Consider the following 14,581-nt stretch of genomic DNA (forward strand, 5'->3'; position numbering starts at 1 on the left):
AGGGCCAAATTCTGCTCCGTAACACCTGGCTGAAATCTAACAAAACCAGTATGGTATCCTATGGAAATCAGGTGCCTCTGAAAAGTCCTACGCATAAGGAGTGAAACACTTCTCCTTTGGTAAATTATTCACCTACCCAAAGCACCTGCCCAAGGTATCATCCCAGAACTAAGTAAAAATATTAAGGGACATTGAAGAGAGCCTTTCATGGAAGTCCAACCTTGTGTAACAGAAAACTGAACTCCTCTTAAAGAGATGCAAGGGTGAAAATGTAAGCAAAGAAATGGCAGTTGGGTGGGATGACAAGCATCCCCCTTCTCCAATATAAATTCATGTCAGACCACTGACATCGTTACATTAGCTATGAATTTCAGATCATATATGATGCAAGAAGCAGCAATGGATATAAATCCTGAAATGCAGCTGATTTCTGACATTGGAAGGATTCAAGAAGGGGGGAAAAACCCCACCTATGGTGTTTCTTAAAAAGGAGGAATAAAAATATAATGCTAAGGAAAGGGCTGTGGTGGCAGGGAAAGTGCAGGTTCAGAAGCATGTTGGTTATAGAGATGGGAAAGTTTTAAATCAACCGGGCTTGAAGTCAGTAGAACAGAAAAGCAAAAGGCTTATGATTTGATTGGGTACAGAGCTACTAAAGAAGTAGGAAGAAAGTATTTTTGATGAGTAAGATGACTGCTGTTCTTCTGGGTATTTTTTAAAACTATTTCTAACTGAGAAGCTCTGAAGATGAGGCATGTGGCAGAATAAAGACAGATGCGATGAATGCATGCAACAGCTTTTTTCATCAATGTAACAGAGACTTTGCCAGGAATCATTCATGACTAGAGCTCTACTTTACTAACTCTTCCTAATTCATAGCCTATCGAATTGGAAATAAATAAGCTAGCAAAGTTAAACGGGCACATTATGAATACCTGTGACAGAATCTCAGCACCTCCATGAGCTTTGGTCATTACCAAACTTTTATGATTAATTATGGACCCACTCAGTGCCGGGAAAGAGATAAGATTTGGCTACTGATTGAGATTGAATCGAGAGCACTGCATGTTAAAAAAGTTGGAGGACTTGGGATGATTACATCTAGAGAAGAGAAGATTTGGAAGGCATCGGCTACCAATCTTCAACACAAAAAGAGCTGTCATAAAGAGGACAGTGATTACTTGTTTGCTGTGTCTATGACCAGAATTAATAGGCTTAAATTGCAACGACCAACAGTGAAGTTGTTTGGAAGAACTCATTAGTCATTTGGTTAAGTGCTGAAACAGGTTCCCTAGAGAGGCTGTGAAATTCTCTTCACTCTTCAGCTTTTAAGAGTAGGTTAGAGAAACACTCCTTTCCCCGCCCTCAGTCAGGCAATGGAGAACAAGGAAGAGGCAAGAGCAGGAAGGACAGCAGAGAAGATCAAGGAACATGTTTTTCAAAGCTGACCTACTTATTTAACTAGCCTTAGTATAGTCAGGAATAATTCAGTGGGAAGGCAATCAGTCTGTCAGCAGCATTCAAACAGGCCTTCAAAAAGGACGCTGGAGTTTAGACTGCCACTTGCCTTAAATCAGGATATGCCCTATATCAATGTTTTCCCTCTTGCTGTAGTCTGCATTCCCCAGTCAAATGAACCCACAGCTCATCAGACTGCCATAGAGGGTGCATATAAAGTCCCTGGCATAGACGGGACTTTCACCCAGGCAAGATGTTCAAGCAACCCCCCAGCTACAGTTTTAGTTTTCATGTTTGCTTTTGTCACATTAGAGTAATTGGAGAAGTCAGAAGGAGGAAAGACTCCCAGTGTCCCTGGCAAGGAGGACCACAGCACCCAAAGGACATGTCCAATAGCCATCAGTTTGTTTGCACTGAGTATCGGTAAACTGCCTGTACAACTTATTCTTCAAGCAGTGGACGCCAACCTTTCTGGCAGGTGTGCCACGGATAAGCCCCACACCCTCCTCCAGTGCCACACTGAGCTCCTTCCGTTGCCCAACAGGCCACTCTGCTTTCTGCTCCCTGATCAGTCTGCTGCTCTGCTTTCTGCTCCCTGCTATATTTGCCGCTGTGCTGCCTTCCCTCCTTTGGCCTGCTGCAAGACGCACACGATTATACCGTGGTCCTTTCCTGAACCATAAGGGCCCTCCCCTTAACACTGTCCTTCCCGTGACTGTTTGATTGTACTTGGAGCTGATGCAAATGCACAGTTCACTTGCAAGACAGCTGTTGTTGCTTGTCAAGCAACTGAACCTGGGTTTTGCTAGTCAGTCTCTTATGTCAATGGTGTCAGCTCTTGCAATATTAACCCGAATCAATAAAGCCTCAGCTCCTGTGGTTGTGTGGTCCTGTGTGCATTTTCATTTACTAGATGAAGTAAAATTCTGGGCCTCCTGGTTGCAGAGAAAAGCTTGAAGTGTGTCTTGCGAGCACAAACCGTTCTTCCTTGAAGAAAGAAAAGGCAAACTGGGGGAAAAAAAATTAAATCTCAGCAGCTTTGGTGGCTTGACTCCGATTATTGAATGCTTCCCCTCCTGCAGTCCCAGTTAGGTCAATAAGAGACAAGACTACCTGCAGAGGAAGACAGCACTTAGTGTGAATAACAGAGATAAAAGTTGGCCATATATTATTTACCAAAGTCATTTGTATATGTTTTACACTGGCACACGTAGATGCAATATGAATAGCTACAGCAATATCATAGGCAGGGATGTGTCAACAGCTGAAATCATATGAAGAGAAAACTCATTCACTCTCTGGTCGGGGGCAAATCATAGCCGAGGTTTGTCTGTTTTTAAACCAGTTTGTGTGTGCCAAACTTCTGTTCTGTTATGGGTATAGACCAGTTTCTGATATACTTTTACTGGTGTGTAATGTCTCTACCTGGCCATACACGTCTTTGGTGAACAGATAACCATGGGCCTGTTTAAACCTGATGTGTGCGCTAGCTCTTCTTCTTTCAGACCAAAAGGGGGAAGTGATTAAGCCTTTCTTTCTATGCATTTAGACAGAGAAAACTTACTGATAATAATCCATCGGCCTTTGGGGTTAGTTTACACTACTGTAATATCACCATACTCTCCAAACATGCATTGTATGCAATAACTTTATTAGGGTCAAATAGATATCACAATATAGATTCATCTACCAAGTAGCTATAAATTGGTTACAATGATCATATAAGAGACTAGGCTGTTGGAGGCTAAGATGCTTTCAACATTACAGCTGATACAATGATATTACATACCAATACACTTTTATTTAGAAATGCAGATGATCAGTTTTGACTGGCGTGTTTTGCTGCTCGCTTCAAATTGAGCAAGAAAGGAGGGATAAAAATGAGTCTTTTTGCTGTTCAGTATCCCATGTGCTATATAGCAAGCAAGGAAACAGTTATCCACAGCTGTGGGGCTAGCTTTATACATCTTAGGGGGAGATCTTCCAGGTGTGTTTTTGGTCAGCGTTGCTATATTTTCTCAAACTAACATTCTTCATAATGCCTGGACACAACTGTCATGATCTTTCAACAACACAGAAATACTCTCAGTGGAGATAACAGAATAATTAAGCGTTATAAACTACCTCTCAACAAGACACGCGCTTGGCATGTTTTGTTGTAATATGTGTAGGATACAATGCGGCTTATTTTTACATGGTTTTATGTCCTGATCTCTGCACCTCTGTTAGCTTAATTAAATAAATACCTTTGTAAACATATAACACAGTTACTTGGTCCTTATTTTTCACAGCTCACATGAAAAGAGTCACAAACATCAATAGAAATAGTGATGTATAGAATGAATACTTAGCTTAGTTAAATGGAATAAACACTGGCCAGTTACCATATATACTACTGAATGCCATTTCAAGGAAAAACAGTTTAGTTACAAAGCATTCAGAACTCGGGTAAGCCATATATTCAACTCTGCAAAATATATAAAATATGCTTACTTTTTTTTTTTTAAACGTACATTTAACAAAAAGTAGTAGCAGAAATTGGAAACTTCCAGGTATATAGTCCAAAACATTCTGTTGTGTGAAGCGACTTATTCATGCACTAAATCACATGTGAATCAGTTCACTGAAATAATAACTCATAATAAAATCCTCTGAAATAAAAATATAATCAAAACAAATACTTTAAAGGGTCACAGACAGGCAGTCTTGAAACGTTGGAACAATGCCACATGCATTGTGATCTACTGAGGAACAGTTTGAAATAATAGTAAAGCACTTCTGTTTTTCACCAAAATGTAGGAGGAAACTCAGTTCTACTTCATTATGTTATGCATATTAAGTACTACAGATCTGAGGCTACAAAATGCTGCTACCATCTTAATACACATACAAAACTACCATAAAATTATCTATACAATACATACAACAATACTTACTCCAAATCACCACCTGCGATGAATACATCGTCACCAGTTATCTAGTCACAAAAAAAAGCCAAATATAACCCTCAAGCCACCACCCCTCTGCCTCAATAGGTGCTGTTAGATCTTGAATTACATGAAACACTCTGTTGTGTTAACTTATTTAAACTCTTTAAAAATCTGGTGCCACTGCAACTTAGTGTTTTAAACTGTCTACATTGAACAGAGGCAAAAATGCAAACTCTGCGGATGCTAAATTTGATTGGCAAATGAAGTTGGCCCGCTCTGACTATAGCTTTGCTGCTGGCTGTATTCACCCACCTGGCCATAGCTGGCTGGTTGGTTATACCCACCAGTTGGCCCGTAGTTGTCTTGATTATAGCCACCTTGGTTAAAGCTGCTCGATTGTTTCTCCATGGTGTCTGGAGGGTGCCTCATGCCTGAGGAATGCCAACCCGTCTCCTTAAAAACAAACCAAATATTGCCTGCCCAGAGAATAAAGTTCAAGAATCCAAAGACCTAAACAAGAACCAAAGCAACTCATCAGTACACAGTCATGGTCCCACAGCCAAAATACATACATATATACAGAGAGAGAACGTCAAATACAGGCAATGCAATGTTTCAGACTGAAATGAGCCCGGCATATCTAAAGACCGCCTCTCCCAGTAGGTATTGGGAGCAGATCTCTTGGTCCTGAAACAAACCTCTGCTCTTGGTCCTGAAACAAACCTCTGCTCTTGGTCCAACATAATCATGAATAACTGACTTTTAGACTCCACTACAAAGGATGTACTTTAGTTCATGTAGCTATGATGGGGGTGAGTACTTATGCAGGATGGGAGGCAGGTAGGGAAAATCCTGATTATTTTGTAGTGCTGCGCGTGGAAACTGCCCTGGGGTTTCAATGCAGTCTGCGTTGTATTAGAGAGCTTGCCTCTAGAGAGTAGCAGTAAAATGAACACAGATGTTCAAAACAGCAAAAACGTATTCTGCAGAAAGACCATCGTTAACATTTTTAGGAGTGCACGAGGGCCCCATTTTCAATTGCAAGGGAACTTGTTGGAATTTTAGCTCCGGAGTGACAAAGGGCTAGATCCAAAGCAGGACTTCAGCACATGTTGGGCTCCTAAGTGTAAGATTGTTATTCGAGACCCCAGCCTCTCCCTAGACAAATGGATGGAGATTTCTGTCTGCAATCCTCAAATTTCCTATGGGCTAGCAAAGGGCCGCTCCCTGTCCATGGTCTGGAGAGCTGACAAGACGTGGTGCACATTTATAGTAAAACAATTAGAGTCTACTTACGACCGAGGTGTTCAAGCTGGACATGACTGGGCGGTGCACCAGCATGCATTTGTTGGTCTGCTGCTTGCAAGCGGACATCAGTAACAGTACTTCATCTGGATCTGTCGCAACCTTGAGGTCAGACAGTCCTTTGGCCCAAGCAGAGGAGCCCACTAGCCACATGAACGAGAAGACCACCGTCACGATGAAGTCCTACCAAACCAGATGAGAGAGGATCATTATTCCAGTGTGCCTACTGGGCAGCAAAATGTAAGATGAGCACCAAAACTAAAACCTCAGGCCAACAGGAGAGAGTGTGATTTATTTCTTGGCAAACATCCAATTCTCTTAAAACCCTGCAGCCAGAATTTATGGGAGTGCCCCACATTCGTGACTGCATGGAGACTTTCAAAAGGGTGTCTTGACACCCACCTTTCTGGGATCGTCTGACCCCAGCGGTTTTTCCTGCCCAAGTGCAAGGGGGTTCAACCTGATGATCTGTAAGGTCCCTTCCAGCCCCTAACAACCATGAAACTATGAACTCAGCTCCCATTGAGTCCACCCAAAATGCAGGAGGTTGAGCTGGTTTTGAAAATCTGACCTTCGTTTCAGTTCCTATGCAGGAGCTGAGGTCTCTGGGGAGCCCAGCTCACAGCGGGTGAGCAATCTCACACATGCTGAAAGGTGCTGGGACCCCCCACCTCTCACCCAGCCCCCAGACCCCAGGTACTTCCTTGTTTAATTCCTACCCCCATGAAGACACAAGGAAATGAAAGTCATGATTTCATGGAGCTAACGATGGCAGCTGTATTTATTCTGAACGTCTCTGTTCACCTTGGATGATAACGAATTTTGTGTCTATGCACGTATAAACACCTCTCCCTTTTTCAGTAGCAATAAGTGACCCAGCAACATTATAACTATAGGCCTTGGGGGATGAAAAGGCATCGTTTTTTAAACCTCCTTACATCTTGACAAAACGGAGGAGCCATTCTACTGTCATCTTTTATCCCATCTGCCAGTCTGTAGCAGATGGCTGAAGTCACAAAGTCTAACCTACCGCTGATTACATGATTGTGTCTTGGTGTCTCCGTTCCCTCACGAAAGGCTGTGGCCAGAAATGTAGATTTTTTTTTTAATACAAAAAAAGAGTGCCGTCTGCACATGTTAAAAAACAAAAAGAGCAGCAGTTCCCTGGAAATGCAATCACCCTATTGTATTAACACACCTGCTGCTTGACACTTGGAAGAGCAGCAACTCTGTGGCACCTGCAGACGCACACAAACATACATGCACACGTTTGTATGCTGGAAGATACTTGTGTACAAGCCCCCGTCACAAGCAAACTAACAAACGAGATTTCTTTGCCTGTACGAATGGCATTAAACGCATTGCATCTCACTGGTACCCAAAAAGATATCATACTAAAAGATGCATCCTTCTTTTTAATGGCAAACCCCCTGACACAGGGCTGGGGAGGATAAACAGCAATGCTGCAAGCGTATGGCTTTCTGCCTCATTCCCTGCCCAATTCTCCTGTGTTTTCAAGACGAGGAATGGGTGATAACAAGCCCAACGCCAAAGGGCAGCAGTGAAAGTGGAAAGTCACAGCCTTGAGTGCAACAACTCATGCAGACTCCTAAGAAATGATGCTGCAGCATGCCACGCTCCTGCAGCAACAGAATTAGAGGTACCGTTTAATTGAAAATATTGTCCTGAAAAGTCCCAGCTGGGGCCAGAACTGCGAAATACTTGTTAAATTGCCATTTAGCACACCGCACAATTGATTGGCAGAAGCCCACTGCTATGGGCCTGGTGTGACATACAAATTAAGGCAAATAAAATGTCACGTAGGCTTCTGATCCTCTTGCAGCCAGGGGAGAATCTGAAAGTGCAAGATAGCTTTTTTTTTTTCTCCTGGTTAAGGATGACTAATTTTTTCCTCCTTTTTTACCCTCAGCAGTTGAGTCAAACCCCAGACGTCAAGCCGCGATTTTTATTTTTCAAAGAACAACACTTGATGGAAATTTGAGGCCAATTGGGTGAAGCTAACTTGATTACGAGAGATTAAATCCATGAAACGAGGAAAGCTCAACGCCTGCTAGAAGCAGGTGGCTACAGCAGGCGATGTTCAGGTGTACTGGCAACTCTGGGTGATGTGGTTCCTGACTTGGCCTTGAAGAGGCATTTGCGTGGTATAAATTAGCATGCTTGACGAGCCCGGCACTCTAATTAGGACTTTTGACTGCAAAGCACAACTATCCATATAGGCACTAAGATATTAATATCCCAAATCCCATCCTCACCCACTCTCAGCTGCTTAGGGGTAGGTCTGGGCTGCTCTGGACTCCACCCCCCATCTCAAAACTGAGCCCACAGCTGGGAAGAGGAGGTGGCTGGAATGAGCCTGCATTTCTATCAAAGTCTGGAAAATCAGGGCCAGCCTCCAGACTTTGGCTCGAGCCTAACTTCGCTCCGTTCCCAAGTGGGTTTTTGCTCCTGGCTGCGCAGCATGGGGTGGAGCAGAGCTACAAGATAATGACATGCTGAAAATAAGAGTGCATTTCAAGCTAAGCCCTTCAGTGCTTAATACTTATCTTGGGGATTTCTTCTTGGTAATTAAAGCCTGAACTTCTGCATACTAAAACAAAGCCAGTATTTGAATGTTTAATATCCCCCCAGCCATTTTTCCTTTGGAACAAAGGCAGGTTTTTAAGTAGTTCTCGTTAAATGTGTATTAATGTCTGGTTACACTTCACTTTGAGCTGCACAGCTTCTCTCTCCAATCCCAACTGCAATGCTTTGCTCTCCTTACAGGTGTCTTTGGGATGGAGACAACTTTGGAGCATGCAGGGTGACCAGAAAACAGCATTTAAAGAAGCCAAGTAGATGCAAGAGGGTAATTTTTAGAGCTGGGTGAAATAGTGAAAAGTAAAGAAACCTTACGTTGTTTTTTAAATGGAAATTGGCCTGGTTTGAGTTGGTGAACCTGTTCTAATGGGAACCGTTTGAAAGTCCTTATTATACAGCTTATGCAGAACCCTTGGCAGAGGTGATATCTTTTATTAGACCAACTAAATAGTTGCAAAAAAAAATGTCTTTATTATGCAACTTTACAATCTTTCTCCCATTAGGATAGCAGCCAAAGGGTGCCAAATGATTCTTTGAATTCTGCATTGCATTTGGACGGTGGCTGTAATTGGTCACACGAGTCTCGTGCTACTGGTGCTGTGTCTCTGCATCCATCTCTATAAGAGCTGGGTGAAGCTCAGATGACTCGTTCTCTTTGAATTCTCTCATGCATCTCAGAATTAGTTAGTCTATAAGGTACAACTCTGCTCTGCCTCCCGCCTCACTTCAGACTAAAAGAGCTACCTCTCCATCCTCTGAGAGGAAGAGCTTGTACTTTGTGTGCTCTGAGGCAGTCCACACCCCCACCAAAGATCAGTGAATTTACTATAGTGAATAGACTATTCATTTCATCCAGGAAGAGCGCACAAAAACTGCAAACTTCCTCTGCCTGACAAAAGGTTTTTAAACCTGAAAGCTTGCTAAAAATTTTTTTTGCAACTCTTCAAGTTGGTCTAATAAAAAATATCAGATTCACCCAAAGAACCTTGTCTGCCTATGTCCTTAGACCAGCACAGCTACAACCTATACCCCAGTGAATATACCGGCTTTCTCACTGCTGCTCTGCCTTCTCTGTTTTCCCCCACTGGCCAAAAGGGTCCCACGTAGCTAGCTTAGGATGCCCCATGATATCTGCAAAATTACAAGTCAGAACTGGGACTTGCAAGGGAAATGCTGCCCTATGGAAAGATGCTGAGGATGCAGAAAACTTGCAAAGCAAACCGATAAAAAAAAATAAAACCCTGGGAAACATTCTCCACCCATTTAATCCAGGCCTACGAGCTTGCCTTGAAGATTCATGTACCATTCAGTAATGCTCACGATATATGTAGTTCACTCTTTTTAGAACCAGAATAAACTATAAAGGAGAAGCCGAAAGCTCTCTCAGAGGCTCAGTACCTACCGCTTTGTTTTCAAGAAGAGCTTTGAGCACCTCTCTGTAGCATTCCTGGCCATTAAAAATCACTACGCAAGCACCAATTAGCTTGACAACATCTATCTATATTTACAACAGATTAGGGAGCCCCCTTCCTTAAGTTCCAAAGCTTTGTAAATGTTCTCAGCAAGAGCTTCTCCCAACGTAGCAGCGTGAATTGAAACCTGAAACTTTTAATTGTTGAAACTGCTTAAGTCTTAGCTAAGGAAGGAACAGAGGATTTGCACTGGAGGTAGGCAAACCATGAACAAGGAGGGAATTGTCTTCACTATGATGAGCTAATAGAGGTTTTATCTTTTCAGATTTCATGCCTGCCTTAAACCAAGTAGGTCACTACATTTGCAAACACGCACACTCAAGTCTAACAGTTGTGTGGGTAATTAAATCTGCTACTGCTTTTAATACTTCATGTGCACCCTGTCCTATACCATTGCTGCAAAAATACTCTCAGGAGTGATCCCCTTCCTCTCCCTCAAATCTGACCACAATGGATAGACATCACCTCTAGCTGATCTGACATAGGGCGTTATGAGATGCATGTGCCTATGGACAGGAAAGCATCTGGAGTGGAGTTGACATCAGGTCTGAAACATGATTTATATTGTCATTTCTCTTTTACTCCCCCCAGTTAAAATTGATACCTGCCCATCAGTACATTCTCCAGATAATGAAATCCTTAGGCCAGAGTGCAAAGATGGGGAAACACAAGCCCGGAGAATTGGCTGTATCCTTCCTGCTTTTTCCTGATGGAGCTAGTGAGCTGCCTTCCAAAATCAGACAAGACCCATCAAGCTACTGACAGAGAAGCTAAGAGGAGAACGAAGTATTTTCAGGGTTCCCTTTCTTTGCACCATCCTCGACTTTCACTTGCCTTTCCCCTCTCCACAATGTAAAGGCTACAGTTTTACTTGTTATAAGCAATACCTAATTAATCACTGGATTGTGAATACCGAAAATAAAGTGGTGACTTTACTTGACTATGGCAATTTGTGTGGGCTTGGAGCTCTGTTGCGGAACATACACATGAAACCTTCTTGGCTTGATCAGTAAAGTGCATATTTGATTTTTATAAACTACAAAGTCACAAAGGCTTATTTAAGGAGGAAATGAAACATGTGGATTGAGACATCACTTGGAAATGCACAGGACCCTTCAAATGGCTAACCTTTACTTTTGGGTTTAATGGTAAAGATGAAGCCATTAGTTGCAGACAGCTCTTTGTTTTCTCCCCTTTATTTTTCAAGCAGGAACAAATTTTAATGATTTGCTGAAATTCAAAAGGCATTAAAAAGGCAGACAACCAAAGCTACCTGGGTGAGGAAGGGCAGAATAGGATCAATTGTTTTAAATGTACATATTTGTAGTTGGCAAGTACCATATGCTAAGTATCAAAAACCCCTCTGGGTGCTCCAATTACTCTTTGAACTCTAGAGGGTAAGGAAGGACCCCATCCTCTTAGGTTTTCAAACTGAAGTATCATTACACATAGCAACAATAACATTATATAGAAATCACCATAACAGCTGGAAAACTCTCTCCACCTTTGTGTACACAATTTCAATAGCTCTCATCTAATGCTTTTATTAATTTGTGTCTGTATAATAATTAATTTGAACATTAACTAAGTTGCACAGGATGGCAATTAGATGTGCTTGTGTGATTTTTTCAGGGATGATCTATAATTTTCCAGCAAGGAACAGGTGAAGGCCTAGTGTAATACAGCTGCCAGATTATGCCTTCTTCTTGCTCAAGGCAGAGCTGTGTCCATTATATGTAGCACTTAGCTGTAGGGGTTGGACTAGATGTGACCTCCTGAGGTCCTTTCCAACCCTCATTTCCTATGATTCTGTAATTGCAAGTGTTCTCCCAAAGGTTTGCTCATTTTGGAGATTATATAAATGCCCAGTCATCTAGCTCACGCTTCCCGAAACTGTTGTATAGCTTAATTGGATTGGTTACCAACTGCTTGCAAATGATGAGGGGTATATGGATTTTGAATGAAATAGTTGCATCTGGGGTGACATTAAAACTGTCTAGCCCGGTAATGCCGATGTAAATCAGGACTGACCCCTGGTGATAATGAATCCAGAAGCGGGGCCATCAGTCTTAGGTTCAATCTATTCCCTAAACAGCAAACAACTAACGAACGGACTGTACCTTTTTCCTCCATAAAGCTCAGATGATGCCTGGCAATAGTCTGGGTCATCCCTATAATTAATTCCTTAAAAAACATTTCTGGTATTTGAGTGCTAATCAGTCATGAGAAGGCTTTCATTTACATCTATCCTTGTCACCCCTTGATGTGGACTCGCAATCTGTTTTGCAATCTAGGCTTAATTTAGGCACTTGAAATGGAATAGTTCATCTGCTGAGTGAAACACTGCTTACTATTTGCATGTTACTCAAAATAGGCTGTATATACTCTGGGCAGAAAAAACCCCATCTAACAAACCCGTGTTAAAAGAACCTGAATTTTGCAAAAGGCAAGCACTCAAAAGCCAAGAAATGAATGACTGCTGCTGCTATTTTTCTCTTTTTCCCATTCTCAAAGCCTTCTGTCCTTGCTCCTGTCCTCAAGCCAGTGCAGTCCAGGCCCTATTCCTTCTTTTCTTAGATTTTCACACTTTGTTACCGGAGCCATGACCACTTGCCCTCCAACAGCCCGCTGTGAGAGCCCTGGGCTCAGGACCACAGAGACTGCCAGCAGCTATGAGAAGCAACTGCAAGGAGAGTCCTGAGCTGGGAATTACTTAGGTGCATGGTGGGGATAAGGACCTGTGAGGTGACAGAGCGGTGCAGGAGTCTCTATCTAATTTAGTTGCCAAATGCTAACGATTCAACACTGAGCATGTGCAAACAGCTTTTTCAGAGGCTCATACATTAGCCAAGATCTTCCCAAGGAGGGCAAAATGACATTAGGCAAATTTCAGTAGTGCCACAGAAGGGAGATGCTACAGCTCCTCAATGAGGCAGCCGAGTTGGTTCTCGTGCAACATGAGCAAATCAAATGTTTTCCTTCATGTCACTTTTGGAGAAAAGCAACTCATGACATCCCAAAAAGAGGTCAACACGAGGCAGATATGCAACATGGAAAATATTACCACCTGGAATGGCTGAAGTTAGAAGGAGCTGAAAACAGGTCCTTGTGATAGAAACTGGCAGGCAACCTTAATTACAAGTGTTACTACCTCTACCCTCCATCACAACATTCAACATTACCAAGAATCTGCAGAAGGAACTGAAAATACTCCTTTATTAAAATACTAAATCACAATAAGCTTGGTTTTTGTACTGCTCTGTCCTCGCACAGAGCTGTAATCTATGATTAAGGTGAGGTTTATGTAAAACCTCCCTGCAAAAATGGTAATGTTTGCACCTATTGTGTACTTTATGATGATTTGGGTTGTCATGGCAATAGGTATTGCTTTTCATACTGTGTAAACACTTCAGTTACTGAAAAGTGCTAAACAAGCTTCTTGTTACTGGGAGGGAATTAAAATGGTAGACTCACTACAAGGAGATAATCTCCATTAAGTCAGAGCCAGTGTGATATATTGGCATTGGTCTTACCATCTATTCCAGGCTTCCTGGGATTATTAATTTCAGAGAAAAGGTTCTTTCTTCCCACTTTTCCTCTGAAGCTTATTTTAAAAAGATCTTGAAATGACTTCAGGAGAAAAAGCAGATGGGTCCCAGAAGCAGGGTGTTCAAAGCCTGGAGTAATTATTGGACCATCGGTCGGTATCTGTTGATTGTGTAACATACGCTTTCTGTAACACAAATCTTTCCCACCTGACTCTCTCCCTGGGAAACCCCAGCTACATTGGCTCAACTTACCACCCCAATAGGCTCCTTCTGGGTAAAAAAACCCATTGCATCTGCCTCATGTTAGCTCTTTTTCAAACTGCGTGGGTCACTTCTCTCCAAGAGTGACATGAAGGAAAATATTTGATGTCCATGTCAGCCTCCTCTCCTCTGGGCACGTACATCTTCAGCCAGGCTCCGGACACAACCCAGCCACTGCCATCAGCCCTTTCTTTTTTAACTGTTCCATTGAGCTTCGACACCCAGCACAGGTGGAGTGGGGCAGAGCTGATGGGAGGCACTGCAGTTCATCAGCTCGTTTTGGGCTAGCATGGGGCTCTTAGGCCCCATCACAGCAAGGCTTCACAACCAACCTCAGCACCAACCTGTTTACCTCTTCCTAGCACTGGGCAAACATAGGCTAATTTCTACTCAGTACACCCTGATGAGCAAGGTTTAATGGCAGTTTAATGATGGAAAAATGCATGCACAAACTATAGCTACAACTACCTATTCAGTTTTACCCCTAGACTCAGCTGTGATAGACTGAGTAGAACAGAGTAAAGTAATACCAGGCTGATGCCCATAACAGACTGCATCATGGATGGTGAAACCAATATACGGCTGCAATAATCTTACCAGTAAAATGTGCACTGACAAAAGGCCTATATGGCATTTTCAAATATTAGTGTTATTTTTCCTTCTGAGCTACTTTCTGTAGTGATTCCTACTGGCTAAAACACAAGAATTATCTTCTTGCCCAAAAAACTCAAACCTCAAGTTGCGATTTTGTTCAGAGTTTTGAAATGTTTTTTTTCCAGAGATCAATGCTTCAGATTTGTAGATCTTGGCTTTCCCTTGGGTATCCGATTTCTCTTTTGCAATCTTCATTATGAAGACAGGACACAGGCAAGTTCCCTTAAAAACGTATGCATTCAGAGAGCCAATTAAATGCAAGGCTTAGGCATGCAGTAATTATCTGCATAAATAGACCAAAGGGCATATCAGGATTCACAATGCACTGAATGCTAATGGAGCCCTGGAACAA

The 14,581-nt window shown here is 42.4% G+C and overlaps 1 protein-coding gene across 2 annotated transcripts in view; it reads right to left on the reverse strand.

The window, feature by feature from the left end:
* Positions 1 to 3,090: 3,090 nt before the first annotated feature.
* SYNPR (synaptoporin) overlaps positions 3,091 to 14,581 on the reverse strand; it is a 117,729-nt gene continuing 106,238 nt past the window's right edge. For both annotated transcript variants that reach the window (XM_090022569.1, XM_090022570.1), the window contains 2 exons: positions 5,685 to 5,876; positions 3,091 to 4,898 (listed from right to left, as the gene is read on the reverse strand). In XM_090022569.1, the coding sequence (XP_089878695.1) occupies positions 4,632 to 4,898; positions 5,685 to 5,876 (459 nt within the window). In that variant the 3' untranslated portion in view covers positions 3,091 to 4,631. The remainder of the gene's footprint in view (positions 4,899 to 5,684; positions 5,877 to 14,581) is intronic.

The sequence above is a fragment of the Crocodylus siamensis genome, chromosome 11, assembly GCF_052110815.1.
Source record: "Crocodylus siamensis isolate JL-2025a chromosome 11, ASM5211081v1, whole genome shotgun sequence".
In the NCBI taxonomy this organism is placed as follows: Eukaryota; Metazoa; Chordata; order Crocodylia; family Crocodylidae; genus Crocodylus; species Crocodylus siamensis.